Here is a 22471-nt window from a genome sequence, read left to right as displayed (position 1 = left end):
CTAAGTGATCTCATTTAGTCATGTGGCTTTAAATACCATCTGTTCCTGATGACTCCCAAATTAAAGACCTAACGTCTGCCCTAAACACCACACTCATATATTCAACAATCTACTCCACATCTTTACTTGTATTTTTAATACTAAAACCAGAACTATTGCGGTCAAATCAATTCCAACTCAAGATAACTCTGTAGGATCTAGTAGAACTGTCCCACTGGGTTTTCAAGGCTGTAATCTTTATGGAAGCAGACTGCCACATCTTTCTTCCATGGAACACTGGTAGGTTTGACCACCAACCTTTCAGTTTTGCCAGGAGTTTAACCACTGCATGACCAATAGGCAACTCAAATTTGACATGTCCAAAACAGTTTCCACCACCGACCTGTTCCTTTTCCAATATTACTCACATTAATAAAGGACACTGGCACTCACCAAATTGCTCAAGCTAAAAACTCAGGAGACATTGATTACTCTTCCTCTTGCACCTCACATCAAAATATTTCAAATTTAATCTTCACATCCCCCATCACTCTTACCCTAATCCAAACCACTTAATTATAATCCAAATTATGTCTTACCTATACTACTGCAGTAGTCTCCCAAATGGTCTTCTTGTTTCCACCAGTACTTTCCTCACCATCTGGCACAGAAACAAGAGTGTTTGTTCTTTTAAAATGTACACCTGACCAAATCATTCTCCTATTCAAAATCTCCCATCCTCCTACTTAAAACCTTCTAGATGGCTTCCCACCACCTAAAATAAAATCTGAAGTTTTAATGGTAGCCTTCAAGGCCTTGCAAAATCTGGCCCCTGAGGTCTTAAAAGTCTACGAGTGGCCATCTAGGATACTCCTCTGGTCTCACCCCTTTGGGAGCAAGGAAAAATGAAGAAAACTAAAGATGCAAGGGAAAGATTAGTCCAAAGGACTAACGGGTCACATGTACCACAGCGTCCACCTGACTGAGTCTGGTACAACTACATGGTGCCTGGCTACCATCACTGACTGCTCTGACAGGGATCACAATAGAGGGTCCTGGACAGAGCTGGAGAAAGATGTAGAACAAAATTCTAACTCAAAAAGAAAGACCAGACTTGCTGACCTGACAGAGACTGGAGAAACCCTGAGAGTACGGCCCCCAGATACCCTTTCAGGTCAGTAATGAAGTCACTCCTGAGGTTCGCCCTTCAGCCAAAGATTGAACAGACCCATAAAACAATTTTAGACTAAAGGGGCACACCAGCCCAGGGGCAAGGACTAAGAGGCAGGAGGGAACAGGAAAGCTGGTAATAGGGAACCCAAAGTTGAGAAGGGAGAGTGTTGACATGCAATGTCATAAAACAATGCGTACTGTTTAATGAGAAACTAGTTTGTTCTGTAAACCTTCATCTATAGTACAATAAAAAACCTGGCCCCTGAGTACACCTTATGTAAAATAGGGTTCCCCTTCTTGGACACCTTCTAGTCCCTTAAACTTCTTTATTTTTCTTTATTACACTTGTCTACCTACTGTCATTTATTTAATTTTAAATATTCACTTGCTTGTTTACAAGGTCAGGGATTTGACTCATCTCCCTACTATGTCCTCTGGGCCTAAAACAGTGTCTAGTATGTAGTAGTCACTCAGTAAATGTTTGTTGAATGAACAACACACTTTGAAAATTAGTGATCTATTAAGTCCATACTCTTCAACTTGACAGTGAAGGCCCATACGGTAAGGCTGTAACTTAATTTTTGCAGTATTTTATTTTAAAATAAGGCACAAAAGAAAGTTGGGGACTTATCATGAAGTACCGTGAATACAGACTGAGAAATTGTATAGCTGGAGCTACTGCTTTAACTTCAGAGAAGGGTAATATAACCAGTAGAGTTATAGATACTTATGGAGTGCAAGTCTTCTCTTTAATTCTATGAATGTGTGCTATAGGATCACAGGATACGGTTGACCTAAGATTACCCAGGGAGATAGTTCTATTATAGTTAATCAGGTTTTAATGATGTAAAACTAAAGCAAAGCTGATCCCGGATAAGATACAAAAGAAGATGCTGAGCTTAGGGGCTCCTCCGGATCAGCATTTATACAGGGAGATTTGTATCACTTTCCTGTATAAAATCTTCAGTGGCTCCCCATTGCCAACTAATTTAAATATAAACTCTAGTCCTTCACCCTTTAAATCCAAGTCTTCCTTTGTACACTTATTTCTTACTATTAATCTCATGTAATCATGTTTAGCCCAGCTAAACAAACTAAAACCAAAAAAAACAAACCCACTGCCATCAAGTCGATTCTGGCTCATAGCAACCCTACAGGATAGAGTAGAACTACCCCGTAGAGTTTCCAAGGAGCACCTGGCGGATTCAAACTGCCAACCTTTTGGTTAGCAGCTGTAGCACTTAACCACACCACCAGGGTTTCTGCTAAGCAAACTACTTATGATTTTGAGTATCTTCTTTCCAGGCTCTATACCCTTTTCTCATACTATCCCTCTATTTGGAGTGCTTTCTATTTTGAAAAAGTGTGAGAGCGTTATCTCCGACTGTCAAAATGATATCTACATTCCCATTAAAAACGTGTGAGAAGGCTCTATCCCTCTTTTGAATCCCTTTAGCCTTTGACATGCCTTACCTCACCCTACATTATAGTCATTTGAGTAGTTTACCTTATTACTCTATGAATTCATAATGGGGGAGCTATCTTATAATTTTATATCCATATAATACAAACCCAGGGCCTTTTGTACAGTAACGTTCAGCTAGTGGTTGTAGAATTGAGTTGAATCCTTTGAAAAAGTCTTTAAGATCTTCCAAAAAAAGTTCAATTTAGCCAGGGAGACATAAACTATCATTTTAATAGAAATGACTTTTGCAACTACTGCTTCAGCTTGTTTCCTCTAATTGCCAAATGGATATTGGTAGTAAATTGGCTAAGAAGTTTTAAAATTTACATGAATATTACCAATAGCTTTTCCTTCCCATTTCTGTGCCCCTACCATTTCCCATTAATTATCGTCAAGAGGTACATAACAATGTAATCAGCATTCATGTTCTAATAATGTGAAGAGAAGAGTGCCATTCCAAAAATACAATATTTAAGCAAACCAGATGTACAAACAAACCAGCCATTTTAAGTTGATTTAGTATTGCTTTTAAAATAAATTCTGGCTGGCTGCTTAGTAAATTATAAGGTGAACAAATACCTAAATAACAAACTTGTATTTTAACCACCTCAACAACTAAATCATCTCAGTTTTTGTGGTCATTTGATTTACTATTTGGCATTAAATCTTGAAAACTCTGGCTTGATTTTCTCATAGAAATGGGTTCAGCCATATATCCATCTGTATTCTTTTGTAATCAGGGCATAGAAACAACCCAAAGGAGTTTGTCAACTAGAGAAGGGAACAGCGTCTTCATCTCCAAGGACACACAATAGTAAAATAGAACATTTCAAATTAACAAGATATTTTTTTCATGTCTAGGGACCAAGAGGGCCAGATGGTTTCTCAGGGGAACAAGGGGTACAAGGTGCCAAGGTAATCATTGGTTTTATCATTTCATACACCATTAACTTTTATTGAGCCCATAAGCCCTACCTGTTTAAAAAATGATATGTTCCCTTACAAAAGTATGGTTCTAAATTTTCTGTTATTCCAGGTATGAAACCTATATAAATTTCTTACTACACATAGAAAAATGTTTTACATTCAATGTTGAACCATATACCTGATGCCTTATTTTTATATGTGAGTGTATGCTATCATGTGTAAGACTATAATTTACATTCTTATCTACTCATCTTATATTGATACTTTGTTAGGGTGAAAAAGGAGATCAAGGAAAAAGAGGCCCTCATGGTCTTATTGTAAGTAAGAAACCATTTCACACTAAGCACGAGCTTTTAAAATATGCTGTGTTTATCTTGTTGTGTGACCTATATTTTTGGAGGAGGATACTTGACCTAAGCATTTTGTTTTTTTGTATAGGGTAAGACTGGAAGTCCTGGAGAGAGGGGAGCTCAAGGGAAACCAGTAAGTAATGAAAAATAATCAGGTTTATTATTTTTTTATTTACTTTATCCTCTGGCACAACCATTGTTTGATATTCAATATGTTGGACTAAGAGAATACAAGTTCTTTTCCTCCTTCGGTCATCATTTCATGTTTTATTTTGGCAAATTGATTACCCATTCTGGGCCTGGTTATATGTATCTATAAACTGGTGGTGATAATTGTTATTTTTACTTTACCCTATTGTTGTTAGGTGCTGTTGAGTCAGTTCCGACTTATAGCAACTGTATATACAACAGAACGAAACACTGCTCAGTCCTGCCCCATCCTCACAATCATTGCTATGTTTGAGCCCATTGTTGCAGCCACTGTGTCAAACCATCTTATTGAGGGTCTTTTTCACTGACCCTCTACCTTACCAAGCATGATGTCCTTCTCCAAGGACTGGTCCCTCCTGAAAACATGTCCAAAGTACATGAGACAAAGTCTCACCATCCTCGCTTCTAAGGAGCATTCTGGTTGTACTTCTTCTAAGACAGATTTGTTCCTTCTCTTGGCAGGTCATAGTATAAATATTCTTATATTCAATGTACTTCACCCTAGTTATGATGATTTAATTTTTCTGTAAAACTCATTTCAAAACAAAATGGCATGCTATCATATTGATATAAAATAGTGGGCAATAGTAAAACTAACACAAGAAACTTCTTTGAGGCTTCTTGTGTAGTTTATTTTTAACTCAACTTGAGTGGTTTTTAGGCCCATGGATTGTGGAGCTATGTGTGCCACTTGCTTGCCCAGGGTGCTGCTCTAGGAGTTTCTAGGATTATATGATGCTAAATATTTTCCCCTGGGGGAAAGGCAACAAGTCTGCTGAGGGAAAAAAATGTTAAAAAAAAAAAAAATCAAACATGCATACACATTTATATAAAATATTCTATATTGTGAGCAAATAAGCTTAAATGTTTGGGTATTTTTACTACTTTCACTCAGAATAATGATTTTTATGATGACCTTTAGATTAAGCTATATATATATATACACACACACATTTGTTAAATTATGTAAATTTTGTATATGTATTTGTTCAAATATATATATAACTTAAAGTTATTAAATTAGGTAATAATATAAATAAATTGTAACCAAGTAGTCAGAGAAAGATGGATACAAATGGTAGGTAAATACTAGAGTAATTGTCGCTAATGTCAGAGCATTTGCTTGTTCCTTTTTTTTTTTTTTTTTTTCTTTAGAATCTGCTGCCCCCTGCTTGTTGTCTCCCACAATAGCATCATATGTGGCAGTGGTCAAACCTAAAATATCAGAGATGTAAAACAGAAAAATGACTGTGCCCAGGGAAGAAGGGATTTGCGTGTGTGTGTGTGTGTGTGTGTGTGTGTGTGTGTGTTGCATTGTAATACTAATTGAAATCATCTTCAAATAACTTTCCTCAAGTATTAATACTTATCATCCGGGTTTCTATTATATCAGTGTAAGTGGTATTTCTGTAGATTCTGACCATTTTGCTACACTGCACACAAAGCTACTATGCTACAATGACTGGAGAAATATGGAGCTTATCAAGTTCAGTCCTCTCATTTTAAGAAAATTTAGAAAAATGAGAACCCCAGAAATAAAATGACTGACTCATTTTGTACAAGGTTGACATGCCTTAAAATTTTACCTTCATTTTCAGCCTGGATAAATGTGAAATTTTTATTGACTGCTTCCTCAATCAATAAAAGACACCAGAACCACTTTATAACTGTAGCTTATGGCAAGCAACTCTCATAGACAACAGAAAGAATAAAGTTATCTTAGTTAGTGACATGGGTCAGACATTAAATCATGAGTTTATAATACCTGTTGAGGTTTACTTAACTCCGTACCTGCACTGTTTCCTCCTTGATTGAATTGAAATAGACTTTTGAGGTCTTGGGGAAGCTAAGATCAATCAATCGGTCCATGGAAGTCCAGCAAACCTACCAGGCAACCCCAAAGATTAATTTGCTCCTGTGGAGTAATCTTAGTGTCTTTAGTCATCTATGCACTATTGCCAAGCAGGCAGTGTTATTATATAAAGGAAAGATTTGCTGGAAATGAGATTGATTTTTTTTCTAGTGCATGCTCCTGATAACTGTAGAGCCTTTGTTAAATTGATTAGTCTCTCTGGATCTTATTTTCCTCATCTATGAAATAAAAAGATATATAAGATCTCTGAGATCCTCAGCTCTAAATTGTCACAATCCTAAAGCCAGGTATTAAATGAAAACCTGGCAACACATATCCCCAACCCCCAGTTACGTTGAGTTGATTCAGACTCATAGTGACCCTATAGGACAGGGTAGAACCACCCTGTAGAGTTTCCAAGGAGTGCCTAGTGGATTTGAACTGCCGACCCTTTGGTTAGCAGCCGTAGCACTTAACTACTATGCCACCAGGGTTTCCGGCAACACATAGAGTACTTTCCTAGTCCAGATAACCGGTAACAAATATATTTGTTTATGGAACAGCACTCTTTTCTATACTTGCCTTCCATCCAACATAGATCTGACTCAAAGGGAAAATCCAAAGGAAGGGGACAATACATTCTATTAAGGTGATGAGCCTCGATCACTACTTTTAATTTTCTAAATCTTATAAAAACCATAAAAGTTCATACATAACTAATTTTTTTCTCTAAATATACTCTTAATCGATGAGATACAGGTGTTAAAATCTCCAATGACGATTTCATTTTTCTATTTCTCCTTTTAATTCTTTCTGTTTTTGCTTCATATATTGTTAGTGTACCCCTGGCAGTACAGTGGTTAAGAGCTCGGCTGCTAACCAAAAGGTTAGCAGTTCAAGTCCCCCAGCCACTCCTTGGAAACCCTGTGGGGCAATTCTACTCTGTCCAGTAGGGTCGCTGTGAGTTGGAATCAACTTGATGGCAATAGGTTTGGTTTTTGGTCTTATTAGTGTATTCATACTTATAAGTCTTCCTGATCAACTGACCCTTTTAATATTATGAAATGTCCCTCTTTGTCTCTGGTAATACTTTTTATTTCTGATAATACTATTTGTCTTGAAATCTATTTATCTCTCATTAACATATAGCCTCTCCAGCCTTCTTAACGCTTGCTGTTTGCATGGCCGTCTTAGTTATCCAGTGCTGCTATAACAGAAGTACCAGGAGTGGATGGCTTTAACAAAGAGAAATTTATTCTCTCACAGTTTAGGAGGCTAGAAGCCCAAATTCAGGGCATCAGCTCTAGGGTAAGGCTTTTTCTCACCCTCTCAGCCCTGGGGGAAGGTCTTTGTCATCAGTCTTCCCCTGGTCTAGAAGCTCCTCAGCACAGGAACCCCAAGTCCAAAGGATGTGCTCTGCTCCTTGCACTTCTTTCTTGGTGGTAGGAGGTCCCTCTCCTCTCTGCTTGCTTCTCTCTTTTGTATCTCAAAAGAAATTGAGTCAAGATGCAACCTAATCCTGTTGTGTCCTGCTTCATTAACATCATAGAGATTAGGATTTACAACACATAGGATAATCACATAAGATCACAAAATTGTGGATAACCACACAATACTGGGAATTATGACCTAGCTAATGGACTGGGGTTTTAAGTTGGTACGCATTTTGGGGGCGGGGGGAGAGGACACATTTCAATTCGTAACAATGACATATTTTTTTCATACATATACTTTCAATTTACCTGTGTCTTTATATTTAAAATGATTATCTTATGGTTGGGTCTTGCTTTTTTATTCATTCTGACAAAACCTGCCTTCTAATTAGAGTGTTTGGTCCATTTACGTTTGATGTGATTATTGATACAGTTGAATTTAAGTTACTATTTTGTAATTTGTCTTTTTCTTTGTCTCCTGTTTTTCTGTTCAATGCTTTCTTTTGGCATTGAATAATTTTGAGAGTTCCATTTTAATTTTATCTGTTGACTTTTTAGGTATACTTCTTATTATTTTTAAATGATTAGTGTATATCTGAGGTCAGCAAACTTTTTCTGTAAAGGGCCTGAAAATAAACATTTTAGGCTTTGTGGCTGTATGATCTTTGTCACAACTACTTAACTCTGTCATCATAGTGCAAATTCAGCCATAAACAATTTGTAAAAGAATGAGCATGGCTTTGTTCTAATAAAACCTTATTTGCAAAAAATAGGTAAAGGTCCAGATTTGTCCCTCAGGCTGTATAACTTTCCACAGTCTGTTTAGAGATAATATGGTACTACTCTACATAAAATGTGAGAAACTACAACTATATAGGCCCATTTACCAACACCCTGGACTTCATACTATTGTTTCTTTTTGTATTACGTTTGTGTTATAAACCGCATTGTGCAAAGTTATAATTTCTGCTTTAATACCAATAAAAAGTTTTTGCTTCAAAGTAAATAAAATAGTATTTTGGAGAAATTTAGAGAAAAAGTTTTTTTCATTTGCCCATTTATTTTCAATTTCTTATGCTTTTCATTCCTTCTTGAAAACCCATGTTTCCAAATGGTGTCATATTCTTGCAGCTTGTAAAACTTTCTTAAGTTTCTTATAGTGAAATTCTTGTAGTGATGAATCTTCTTAATTTTAGTTTGTGAAAATGTCCTTATTTCACTTTCATTATTGCACGATGTTTTCACTGGATATAGAATTCTAATTTGACACAGTTTTGTTTTTGTTTTTCCTCACCCAATTCAGCACTTTAATATGACACATCATTGGTTTTTTTGTCCTCCATTATTTCTGATGAGAAGTCTGCAGTTATCGGTATCATTATTCCCCTGTGTGTATTGTATCATTTTTCTTGGTCTGCTCTCAAGATTATCTCTTTATCTTTGGCTTTTAGCAGTTTAACTATGATGTGACTAGGTATTTTTTCTGTTTGTTTGTTTGTTTTTTCAATTTATTCTACTTGATGTTTACTGAGCTTCTTGGGTTTGTAAATTTGTGTTGTCATTAAATCTGAAAAATTTTTAGCCATTTTTTTAAATCTTTTTTCTCCCCCATTTTCTCTCTTCTTTCTTTCTTGGATTCCAATTGCACATTTTTTAGTTTTTTAATATCATCCTTCATGTCCCTGAAGTTCTGTTCATTTTTATTTCAAAAACTAGCTTTTTAGTTGGATAACCTGACTTTCCTTATCTCCACTCTCTTGTTAAGTCAATTCACTAGTTTCTTTTTTAGTTTAAGATATTGTATTTTTTGGTTTTATTTGGTATTTAATTTTCAGTTCTATATTTTCTATTGCTTCTTTTTGTAGATGTTATTTCCCTGGTGATATTTCCTGCATGTTTATGCATTATGAGTGTATTTTTCCTCCACATCTTTCAGCATAGTTAAGAGCTACTTTAATATTCCTGTGTGCTAAATCTAACACTCAATAATCTTGGGTTTGGTCTACATTGTTTGCTTTTTCTTGTGAATATGAGCACATTTTCCTGTCCAGTAACTTTGCATTGTATCTTGAACATTTTGAGTGACGTATTGTAGAGACTCCAAATTCTGTTATATATTTTTCAAAGAGTATTGCTTTTTTCCTATTTAGCACTTGGTTAACTTGAATGGACTTAAACTCCAAAGTCTCTCTGGCACAGTGGGTGGCATCTGAAATCTCTAAGGCTTAACTGCACTGCTTGGAGTTTGCCCTACATGCACGTATTTCGAACATCAGCAAGAGATTTACACAGAGTTTATGCCAGAATTTAAAGCTCCCTCTCCCTGAATCTTTCTTCCATCAATTCCCAGAAGCTGGGATCATTCCAAATTCTGTCCCCTGGTTTACTAAGCCAGTAAGGCTGCGGGTTTCTATCCTAGTTTTAATCATTTTATGTGGCTTGCTCTCTGGCTAAAAGCCATATTAAAAAATCAGAAACTAATCCTGTTCCATTCCCTTCTTCCAAATGTAGACTCCTCATTATAGTTTCTGCCTAGTTTTGGTTTCTCTCCAATGCCCTCAGGTAGTTTTGTTTGTTTGTTTTTTAGTTGTTTTTTTTTCCCCCCTTACTTTGTAGTTGTTATCAGCACATTAGTTGGTTTCCTAGGAGTTACTTGACCATTATTTGAAGCAGAAGCTCATAACAGTCCTTTCTTAACTATATTTTTGCCTGAAGCAATTCATAATGCTTGAGAAACATTTTTTTCATGATCTTCATAATAAAAAAGCATATAATATTAACTCTTTATTCTTTCCCATTCATCAGATAATCAAGCAGAACATGCGCAGTTATCCACGATTCCACATGAGAGTGTAACCATCGAAATAGCATTTGTATGCTCCCTTGCTTATTCTCATAAAAGGTCTTTGAAATGCTCTATACGTGTTTACTGAATGCTTAGTTCCTCATTGACATGAGTAGAAAGTACCTCAGTAGAGTGGAAGAGCATAGCATTGGAGTCATATATATTAGAGGTCAAATCCTAGTTCTATCACTTACTAGCTATGTTGGCTTTGTACAAGTTACTTAACCTCTCTGAACCTTGTTTTCACTATCTTTCAAATGGAGATCATAATATTTACCTTTTATAGTTACAATAAACCAAAAACCAAACCCATTGCCGTCAAGTCAATTCCAACTCACAGCAACCCTGTAAGACCGAGTAGAACTGCCCTATAGGATTTCCAAAGCTGTAAATCTTTACAGCAGCAGACTGCCACATCTTTTTCCTGAGGAGTGTCTGGTGGATTCTAATCACTGACATTCTGGTTAGTAGTCAAGCGCTTAGCCAGAAGTGTGTTTATTATGTGCTTGGCACAAGCTCTCAATAAATAGCAACCACAATAGTTATTGTTACCTTTATGGCCATCATTATCATATACATGTCATAATTACTGAGTTGAAGTCATGAGGTAGGAGTTCTGCTACAAATAATGTATATCTGTAGTAACTGAAAAACCTGAAAGGAAATTTTTATTTTGTGACAACTTGTACTTTTTCTCTTCATCCCCAATAAAATTAAATACAGTCCATTTAGGTAGTTTCATAACTTCCCCAAATGGCTTTAAAATGTTCTGAATTGCTATCAGATAGGCACTATCAACAGCATCAAAAGTTGGGCAGACATTATTTAAGGCTCCGAACTTTTGCCACAAGTTTCACTTGGTATACCGGTCCCAGAGGGGCCCCTGATAGTGATCCTGTCTCTTTTTTAGGAGCCTGAAGTGAATGGGTAGCACATCATTTTCATGACTGAAAGAGGGCCTTAGCCAAATGAGAGTCCATGATTTTACATACCTCCCTTTCTTTAACCAAAGAGCCTTATGTAACTGAATATAGCATTGATAATTATAACTTAGAAGTGTGTATGCTGCTAAGAATGTTGAACATCTTCTAAATTAATATCTTTTTTTCTTAGCTTTTAGTTTTTTAGATAAAATAGCAATCATTATCATTTGTGTAGTTGCCAGCCTCCCCAAGGTCAATAATGTAGAAAAGGCAGCTTGTAAACAGTTAAGGGTGGTACTTATGTATTGTTAGCTATCAGCAGTGTTTGACACACAGTACATGCACAGTGTATCTTTGAATGGAAGGGTATAAAAGGGGCCTTGGAATTTGGTTAGAGCTTTAGGTACAATTTCCACCATGTAGAAAATGCCTCCATATTTGAGCCACTTTTATGGCACCTTAGGTGCCAGTGGTATAAATATAAAAGAAAAAAAAAAGGAAGTTGGAGAAGTCCAATTCGATCATTTCTAATCATCTAGGTTCTGGGACCCCTGTGCCTTGCCAAGTATTAAGGACCTAAGTCATGTTTATTAACATATCACAAGTGTATTTTTTAAAATACATTAATTAAATTATATTGATTTATATCAATATTAGAAGTGTAACAAAATCCAAATTTTAAATTATTGCTGTTATTATCTGCAGTGGAGTCACCCCAACTCAGGTTGACCCCATACCTAATAGAATAAAATGCTGCCCGGTTCTGGATCATCTCCATGATGGGTTGCGGATCAGACCATCATTATCCATAGGGTTTTCATTGACTGATTTTCAGAAGTAGATCACCAGGCCTTTCTTTTTAGTCTGTCTTAGTCAGGAAGCTTAGCTGAAACCTGTTCAGCATCGTAGGAACATGCGAGCCTCCACTGACAGAAGGGCGGTGGCTATGCATGAGATGCATTGGCCAGGAATTGAACCCAGGTCTCCCACATGAAGGGTGAGAATTCTGCCACTGGGCCATGTCTAAATTTAAAATGATTCTGGATAATTAGTTGGCATATTGTAAGTGGTGATTGAAGGAGCCCTGGTGGCACAAATGGTTAAGCATTCAGCTGCTAAACAAAAGGTTGGCCATTTGAACCCAACCATTGGTTCAAGGGAGAAAGACCTGAAAATCTGCTTCTGTAAAGATTACAGCCAAGAAAACCCTATAGAACAGTTCTACACTGTCACACAGGTGTTGCTATGAGCTGCAATTGACTCAAGGCATGCAACAACGGTAGCATATGTAGAAAAGTTAGGCGAGAGGTGCAGGAAGGAAAGCTGATGTAAGGAAACTGGCTTAAACATTGTCAAGCACTACTTTTTCTACAAGTTTTGTCTTTATTCAGGGTTTACCAGGACCCCCTGGAAGCACAGGAGAAAGGGGACTGGCAGGTGAACCAGTAAGTTTATCTCTATATTTTTTCAAATTGTGTTATTCTCACAATGTACATTTACTTTTTTGTTATTTTTGCCCTGCTCTGCTATAGCTGGTATATTTTTGGAAGCTGCATTTATCATAAACACCATAGACTACTTATATTGAGCAAATATTTTGCTGTGAGTATAGTTTTTGTGCCTTCCTGGTTTCATATAACTAAATTTTGTACTTTTTTTCTGAAACTGTTAAAACGGAGCATATTTCTGTTTTCTACAAAGAAAACTCTGTTTTATTCAATGACAAAAATTCTTTTTCTGAATGGTTTGCTGTTCTTGTAATTATTGCACTCCCACACACGCACAATCACATTTACGAGACCAAAAGACCACATAGAGAAGCCAAACTCTACATCTGATGGGCCAAAATGTACAAATATGTCAGAAAAGTTGTTATATCAACAATACAAAAACTTACATCACAATTTCATAAATGAGTTATAGAGTTTCCATGAAAAATGGATTGTGAAAGGGAAAGACCTTGTCACACCCTTTGTCTCACAATTTATTATTTATTGCCTATGAAGTCATTCTTCTGGTTAGTGGTATTGGATACAGCATGCTGCAATGTGCTTCTAAGATTTATAATACAATATAGTCTTTCAACCTACTGGGTTAATCTTATCCGTCAGTTGATACAAAGGTTTACAGGTAGCCTTTGTGTAATTCATTTGGCTAGTGGCAAGTGGAAAATTCCAACAGTCAAAGAGCTATTCTTACCGAACTCTGTTCATTTCCTCCTTTGCATATTTAAACTATGATATAAGCTTTCCAAGCTATAAGTAAATATCTGACTATATATATATATAATTCTTTCCAAATAAAGAATCTTAGATATGATGTTTATTCAACTAACTCCTCAGTTTTCTCCCTATTTTGCCTCTTAACTGCCATCCCAATTCTATTTGACCTAAAAAAAATAACTTTCTTAAACATTATTTACTTAAATATCTGTCTCTCCTAAAAATCTAGTAAGCTCCTTTGAAGTCAGAGCATTTCTTTCACCTTTGTAATCAATCCACTTTCCTGGTATAATCTCTGGCATATTATATCTGCTCAATACATGTTTGTAAAACTCAATTGCTAAAGGGTGGTCTACTCAAAGACATAATCATTCAGCCAATAACATTAGATGAAGTGAAACAAAATGAAAACCAGTTGAGTCTTAGTAAAGAACACTTTTAAATAAATTATGTCATTAGAGGTATGGCAAGGGCAGAAACAATGTCTAAAGATTTACTCAAGAAAAAGAATTGTTACTGTAGCCCTAAATGACCAAATTGTATAACAACACCTGAAAAGTGAGTTCTAGGTCACATATTCTTGGGTGAAGGCTGTTAAATAAAATATAAATAGATGTATAATGGGTTATAATGGGCTTTGTTTCATATACTTGGGCTCTAGGTCTAATCATAGAAAAGAACAAACAAATAGGTAAAATGAAGAACACAGAAGACATGTTAAAATATATTTTGAGGATAATAAAATACTAAAGGACTGCATTCTTTCTGTAGCAGATATCCCTAAGAGTTTTCTCTTTGTCCCAGATAAGATTTAAAACTGATTTGCTGATTACAATGCAAATATTTGGATTTGGATAGTTGACCATTCATTCATTCAATCAACAAATATTTAAGAACCTACACTTGGGGTAGGAATGAAGTTCTCAGTCTAGTAGCAGACATTAATTAAATATTCACAAACTGAAATAAGTTCTGTGAAGGTTAGGAATTCGTACTAAGAGGGTTTGTAACAGAGAAATTGTACTAATCCGGGGGTTGGGGAGGATTTACATGAGGGAGGATATTGGGCTCTAGTCTAAAGAATGAGTAGTAGTTACTTAGGCAAAGATGGGAAAAAGTCATTACAGAAAGAAGTCATGCACTGGGAGGAAGCACCACATATTGATTTGAAGAACTCAAAAAAGACTAGTGTGGCTGCAGCACCGAGAGCCGGGTGAAAAGTAACTGCAAAATGAGGCTGGAAATGGAGACAGGCAAAATACACAAATTTTTTCTTGTCTAAATCTTTATATATTGTCTCTGTGTTGCCAGGCTTATAGTGACACACTCTATGAGCTGTATTTCCAAAGATTTATATTTTGATCATAAGAACAAAGGAAGTCATTGAAGGGGTAGAACTGGCTTTATGATCAGATCATTGTCTTGTAAAGATCACTCAGGCCACAAGAGATCAAATTGGAAGGAGTCAAGAATGGGCAAGAGGGACTGTCTGTTGCAATAATCCAGATAAGAGATAATAGAACCTTTTTGTTAGCACAGAAAAGAAGTGGACAGGTATAAAAGACTCAAAAGGAGGTGAAATCAACAGGACATAGATGTGAATGGAAGATACAAGTTCGGTTTAGTCATGTTAAATATGGTGTATCTTTGAGAAATTATAGTGGAAATGTCAAGCTAGCAGTTAGATGTGGAGCTCAGAGCACAAGAATTAAAAATATTGCAGTCATTGGTCTAGAGAGAGAGAATAGGAGTGAAGAAAGAAATGAATCTTGTTATTTTTGCAACCTTAAAAAAAAAAAAAAAAACCACTTTCTTTGTACTATTTCTCCAGAAAGAGCAAAAAGTACAAACAGTTTCTTCTGATGACTGGGGAAATACCATTATATCGTAGTTGCTAAATATTAATCATCATTAAAATTCTAGCCAGTTATGAGAGCTGTGGGGACCATGGTCTCAGGGGTGTTCTAGCTCAATTGGCATAACATAGCTTATAAAGAAAATGTTCTACATTCTACTTTGGTGAGTAGCATCTGGGGTCTTAAAAGCCTATGAGGCATCTAGGATACTCCAATGGTCTCACCCATTCCAGAGCAAGGAAGACTGAGGGAAACTAAACATACAAGGGAAAGATTAGTCCGGAGGACTAATGGACCACATCTACCACAGCATCCACCAGACTGAGTCCAGTAAACTAACACCACTGACTGCTCTGACAGGGATCACAATAGAGAGTCCTGAACAGAGCTGGAGAAAAATGCAGAACAAAATTCTAACTCAGAAAGAAAGACCAGATTTGCTGGCCTGACAGAGGCTGGAGAAACCATGAGAGTATGGCCCTCGGACACTCTTTCAGCTCAGTAACAAAGTTACTCCTGAGATTCACCCTTCAGTCAAAGATTGGACAGGCCCATAGGAAAAAAAAAATGACTAAAGGGGCACACCAGCCCTGGCACAAGGATTAGAAGGAGGGGACAGGAAAGCTGGTAATAGGGAACCCGAGGTTGAGAAGGGAGAGTGTTGATATGTCATGGGGTTGTTAACCAATATCATAAAATAATATGTGTACTAACTGTTTAATGAGAAGCTAGTTTGTTTTGTAAACCTTTGTCTAAAGTACAATAAAAAAAAAAAAGAAAGAAAATCAATAAAAGAAAAAAAAAGCCTAGCTAGTGAAATGGCTCCTACACACTGATAAATAGATCCATTAGGGTAAATAATTTAATGTTTCTTCAATAAGCTATTTGATGTTCGTGTACTTAAAATGATACCATTCAGTAGCACAGTGACCAAAAGTTCCATGAAGGTCCCAGCATGCATTTTATTCCTCCTTAGTAATTATCCCATGTAAATATTTTTGCATATATTAATGTGAAATAGAGGACTTGTTCAATTCGATTCACTATAAGAATAAAGTATGTCATTAAGCAAACACCAACATATTTTTATTATTTCACTGGAGACTTTATCTTTGATTCTTACACAATTCTATTTTGTTTGTCACATATTCACCAGGAATATTAAGTAGACTTATAACTATCATATTTGTTAAATAAGATAACCTGTGAAAGCCTTTAGCACAGTATCTCACACTCCTTAAGTGCTTAATAAATGTTTCCGGAATGAATAAGTAAATTAGGAATAAAACAATGCATGTTCCTATTCTTTCTTTTCTTTCCTTTTAATCCTAGCATAGTTTAATATTAGTCACAAAATAACACAGGTGAATCAACTCAAGATATTAATTTTATTTATGCAGAGAATAAAGTACTGCATTAATAAATTTAATGATATAGTATATTGTAAATTCCATATTTAGATGCATGTATTTATTAAAATATAGATTAAACTTGATTCTGATATTCTAAATTTTATTTTTAATATAGGGACCACGAGGACTGCAAGGTGATGCTGGACCTCCCGGAGAAGTGGGTGCTGAGGTAATTTTTTTATGGCTCTTTCTTATTAGTTTGTCAATACTCAATATTCTTTGTAAGATCCCTCTAAAGTAAAATTGCTATATCAATTGTATATTATCTAGAATATTTCTTCAGTATTTTATTTCATGGAAACCGTGGTGGTGTAGTGGTTAAGAGCTATGGCTGCTAACCAAATGGTCGGCAGTTCAAATCCAACAGGTACTCCCTGGAAACTCTATGGGGCAGTTCTACTCTGTCCTATAGAGTCACTATGAGTTGGAATCAACTCAACGACATTGAGTTTGGTTTTGGTTTTTCGTTTCATATTGAGAAAATGAAGCTTAAACTCTATTAATAGCAGGAATAACTATTGTCTGAACCTGATATTACACATATAAAGTTCTCTTACACTTTGCTCATTGAAAATGAGAGAAGAAAAAGTAAATATTTTCCTTCAGAGAGCCAGGAACAGGAGGAGGATATGAAATGTGCGGCTAACTGCCTCCATGAACAACTGCCTCTTTGCCTCTTTTGCCGTGAAACTAGAACTGGATGGTGCCATATTCTATAGAAAAATCCTGATCACAAGGGGAATATGCAGAACAGAATTTCAAATTCTCATGGACTCCAGACTTTCTGGAGCCATGGAGGCTGGATGCACCCCCCTGAAACTACTGCTCTAAGATAATCTTTAAGCTTTAAACCAAAAATATCTCCTGAAATTTTCTTAAAACCAAACAATAGTTTAGCTTAACTAGTAAAAAATGTCTGCCTTGAGCATTATGCACTTTCAAGATCTATCTACATGGGACCGAATTGACAACAGCAACTTGAAAGATTAGGTAGGAAACTTAGGGGCAGTTAGTTTATATTAATGGGGAGGAACAATTCAGAAAATGAGGGTGAAAGTAGTTACACATCTCAAAGAATGTTATCAGTGTCATTGAACTGTACATGTAGAATCAGTCAAATTGGTGTATGTTTTGCTGTGTCTGTTCTCAACAGCAATAACAAAATAAAAAAAAGATTTTCCTTCTCATGGTCCTTGAGTGATGCAAATGGTTAAGTGCTGACTATTAATAGAAAGGTTGGTAGCTCGAACTCACCCAGAGACACCTCTGGAGAAAGGCCTGGTGTTCTGCTTCTGAAAGGTCACAGCCTTGAAAACTCTATGAAGTGTAGTTCTACTCTATACCATTGAGTTGGAGTGACTCAGTGGCAACTGGTTTGGGTTTTGTTTTGTTTTTATAGCTTTTCACTCTAAGATGTTATATCTTCTTTACTGAAGAATATTATGAAGTGACCCCTATTTACAGTATCTTTTAGAATAATAAGCCATACTTGTTAAAAGTATGAAATTCAATTACCTTACCTCTGTTTGTTAACTTCACTAAATAAACAGAAATTCCCCTCTTGGCTTCTGGGAAACTGCCTGTCTTAGTTTTCCTCTTTTTCTTCTTGATTAGCCTTTCTCAGTCTTCATATGAAGCTGCCCCTCCTCATCCTCACCTTAGCAAATATGTTATCACCATGACTTTAATTAATTATATCCTGATAGCTCTCAGTTTGGTAACTCTAACTCATGCGTTTTAACATATCCACTTAGATGTTCTACAAACATCTCAAATTCAACATATCTAAACCAAACATCACTTTCCCACTGTTCTTCCTCCTTTTATTCCCATCTCAATGAAAGATATTCCAAAACTGAGAGTCATCCCAAACCCTTCTCCTACCTCATCCACTCCATTCAGCCATTTTTTCCCTTTGAATAAGCCTCTCCAACATCTCTGAAATTTATCCTTTCCTTTTCACCCCTACTGCCAATGCTCTAGTCCTCCACACTCATCCCATGTCCCCTCTAACTCCCTTCAATCCGTTAGAAACTTGTTGCCAGTTTATCTTTCTCATGTCATTCCTTTCCTTGAAATCAGGTGACTGGTTTGCGTGTCCTGATTTCAGGTGACATTGTTTTTGCATTTGAACTGTTAGAGTCCCAGAAAGTATCTGGTCAGATCTCTCACCATGAAGTTTATAAAGTGGAAGCAAAAGAACTTTTCTAGAAAGAGATATCTCACCCATAAGCTAAAACTTACTATTATCTTCTATGAGGTTATTATTGCTTTTGTAATTCATGAAGAAATCCTTACAAATGTGTCAAATCATTCTTTTCTAGGGAGCCCCAGGCATTGAGGGAGAATCTGGTCTACAAGGCGAGCTGGGTGCAAAGGTAACCTTTTGTGAAAAAAAAACAAAGGAGAGTCTCTAAACGTTCACCTTGAGTCCCCTACATTTGCCACTTTTTGGGAAACACCCACCAAAACACCTTGGAAACAGGAAAGAGCACAGATAAAAATGGGGGATGTGTTCGAGCCCCTATCCCTCATGATGTTTTAACGGAAAAGAGATTTATCTTTCCGTTTGTTTCTTCAGGGAGATGTTGGTGCTGCAGGCAGTGCTGGAGAAGCTGGGGAGCCAGGGTTACGGGTAAGTGCCTACTGGGAACCCATTTAATGCAATGACTCAAAACTTATCGGCCTTAACACTTCAAAAAAAGTGTAATAAATCTTTTGGATACATTTAGAAAATTTTGATCTTTATTTCATAATTTTGAAAAGCATATGCCAAACCCTATTCACGTTGTAATTTAGTAGTATTTAGAGTCCTAACCTCACAGATCATTCTCTAAAAAATCAGGTATACTCTGCAGAACCCTTGCCAAATATGTGGAGTCACTGTGGTTGTTACTAATGTTAACATTAAGAAGAAATTCACAAGTACTAGTGATCAACTCTCAGGAATTTCCTGACCTAACAAGACTGGCAAAAGATTGAAATCTATTTACGTTAAAAAAAAAAAAAACAAACTAGAGTAGTATAAATTCAAGAAGATCCAAGGTAACACTTGTAAATACTTGTAATTAGATAGCTTAGAAAAGTAGTAATTAATACAGACAAGCTTTATTTTGAGGTGTGGTAAGGAGATTTCTTCCAAGATAACACTACAGGATAATTGTAAGGGATGTTTGTTTATTAAAAGGAAAAATAAGATATGTTTTGTATCTTCTTTCTTTCTTTTTCATTTTCGGGAAAGTGGGGTTAATTGGAAATGTCAGTAGTAGGAGAGATGGGACACCTATGAAAAAGCACTGATTAATTTATCCTCAAATAGTTCAGGCAGCAAAAGAGCCAACATGACTTTAAAACTTCATAATATGCGGCTCTACATTCCTGTAAGCTCTGTATCTAGAAGACACCTTCTTGACATACCAGGACATTACTCTTTACCTCTCCTTTCTGTAAGGGAGAGAACACAGACACACTAAAAACCTGGTAGAGTGGCCATAACTGAATTAAGTATATTAATTCATGTAAATCTCTATACTGTAAGGTACTATAATTTTATGGGATACAGTATTTATCTTTCTTGTACTCAGAATTTCTTATATTCAGAAATACAGGTCTAGCTGTATAAATGTCTAAAGCTGTCCAGCAAATTTTTATTACCTTTAATTATCTTTAAAATTATTATCATTCTGACACTGTCCTGTATTTGAATTCGCAACACTCTGACTCCTTAAATCATCTGCAGAGCTATTCAAGATAAATTAAATCATGCTTATTATACTGTCAGATTTCTCTCAGAAATAAAGTAGAAGTCGGCATTAATGCACACAAATCCGCTACTTTCTCTAGATGCCAAAAGTTAAGAAATAAACTACTTTTCAAATTGAGATAAACTATTTAGCAAAATATCTAATCTTACTATTTCTGCTACAAAATAGGGTGAACCAGGAGCTCCTGGAGAAGAAGGTCTCCAGGGAAAAGATGGATTAAAGGTAAATTATACTATTAACATTATGTATAAAATAGATGTTTTCTGTGATATCTTTAAAATATTAGACAGTTATTTTAGTGTGCCAACCCAAAATGTGCTTATTGTGTGGTATAATTACTTCACTGTATTCCTTTTAAAAAAAAAAAATGTTATTGGGTTGCAGGGGGGCCCAGGAGGAAGAGGACTTCCTGGAGAAGATGGAAAAAAAGGAGAGTTGGGCTCACCAGGAACTACCGGGCCTGTGGGTAGACCAGGACTAACGGGCCCTCCAGTAAGTACTGGATTCATTCTCAAGTACTCAGTGAACTCAGTTCCTGTACACACACTGATTCCCTTATTGGCCCAATGGGTAATTACAGGTGTGTAACCATGGTTTGAGAGAGGCACTGATTATCAGCCCTCTCTAGATCCAAAGAGGAAAGACGTTTTCCATGTGTCATGTAACCCATGAAATTCCTGTCATAAAGTGTTTATACAGGAATGTTTTGTGTTGTCTCAAACTTAATTTGATTATTTTTGATTGTTATTCAGACAGCTGGCTTTACTCCATAGAATAATATCACAGTTCCAGGATGAAATAACAAATCTATTGAAAGTTATAAGTATCTGATCCTAAATTGCAGCTATTTCAAGGGAAGTCATATTTAACACATTTTCTCACCTCAGTCCAAATGTAAGATTTCATAAGTAATAAGAAGTGCTTGATTGCTTCACTTATGATATTTGTTGTATTCTTTCAAATAGGGCATCTCTGGCCATCTTACTCTTTACTTTGTTGGTCCCTCATCCTTGTCTCATTTTCATTAAACATGGATGCTCCCCAATATTATCTCTGTACTTCTCTAAATATTCTTGCTTTTGTAGACATTCTCATATTTTGGGAGTCGTCCCCTGTGCCCCTACCAAAATAATTTGTTTGTTTTTTTTTCTGGATCCTGTTGATAAGCCTTTGAAATATTATGTGTTAATGCTTAAGCATGTGGGTATCTTCTCCCAGAGAGATCATAGCTCTTTAAAAGCGTTGGCTCTGTCTTTATTCTTTCCCATATAACACAGTGTCCAGATCTCTGTGCTCCAATATTTTCATATGCGGGCTCAGTAAAGACTGGGCAACTGCTAATGGGTAAACTATTCATGCAGGCAGGCCGGGAGACAAAGCAGTGATTTACAAGGTTTGTGATCATCACACAGTTTTCTGTGCTTCTCTTCCTCTGGCTTCTAATCTCCAGATCACTGAATGTCCTTTCCATAATACCCCTGCCCCAATCAGCTCAGTTAGGTTTGCCAGGACTAAGAGAAAGGCCCTATGTGGGAGAATACAACAAATGTCATAAATGAAGCACAAACCATCCAGCTCACCATCTATATCATTTACCAGTGATTATAATTTCTTTGGCAGTGATTAAAATACTGTTGTATCACCTTGGCCTCAAAATAATAGATCACCAATAAAGTGTTGCTTGAAGAATGGGGATGAACCAGAAGTCTCACCTGATCTTGAGCATTGGCAAATCAAGCCTTTTTCCCTCCAGTTTTACAGTAGTGGCAAAGTGCCCATTTTTCCCGTCTCCTTTTTCCTGCCCTCCCAATTACGAAAAACTGACAGATTTTTCACTACAGCAAATACAAAGCATTAGAGAATTCCCATGAAACTCTCCTAAGTGTCATTATTCCAGACACTGAGCAATAATGTCACTTATATTCTCTTATAGAATCCCCCCAATAACCTGAAGATGTGATTATTCCCCATTTTACAACTGAAAACAGGGAGAGCTAAGAGACTTATACAAGATACTATAGCAGATGGCAGTGCTGGCACTGGACCCGTTGTTTTCTGGC

At 36.3% G+C, this 22471-nt stretch overlaps 1 protein-coding gene across 1 annotated transcript in view; it reads left to right on the top strand.

The window, feature by feature from the left end:
• Positions 1-22471, top strand: part of COL24A1 (collagen type XXIV alpha 1 chain) — a 364074-nt gene that overhangs the window by 227970 nt on the left and 113633 nt on the right. Inside the window, exons 28-36 of the mRNA XM_064279962.1 lie at positions 3479-3532; positions 3817-3861; positions 3983-4027; positions 12549-12602; positions 16763-16816; positions 18972-19025; positions 19229-19282; positions 20580-20633; positions 20796-20903. Of these exons, the coding sequence (XP_064136032.1) occupies positions 3479-3532; positions 3817-3861; positions 3983-4027; positions 12549-12602; positions 16763-16816; positions 18972-19025; positions 19229-19282; positions 20580-20633; positions 20796-20903 (522 nt within the window). The remainder of the gene's footprint in view (positions 1-3478; positions 3533-3816; positions 3862-3982; positions 4028-12548; positions 12603-16762; positions 16817-18971; positions 19026-19228; positions 19283-20579; positions 20634-20795; positions 20904-22471) is intronic.

This window comes from Loxodonta africana, chromosome 3 (genome assembly GCF_030014295.1).
Source record: "Loxodonta africana isolate mLoxAfr1 chromosome 3, mLoxAfr1.hap2, whole genome shotgun sequence".
NCBI classification, from domain to species: Eukaryota; Metazoa; Chordata; class Mammalia; order Proboscidea; family Elephantidae; genus Loxodonta; species Loxodonta africana.
This window is presented reverse-complemented; position numbering and strand designations above follow the sequence as displayed.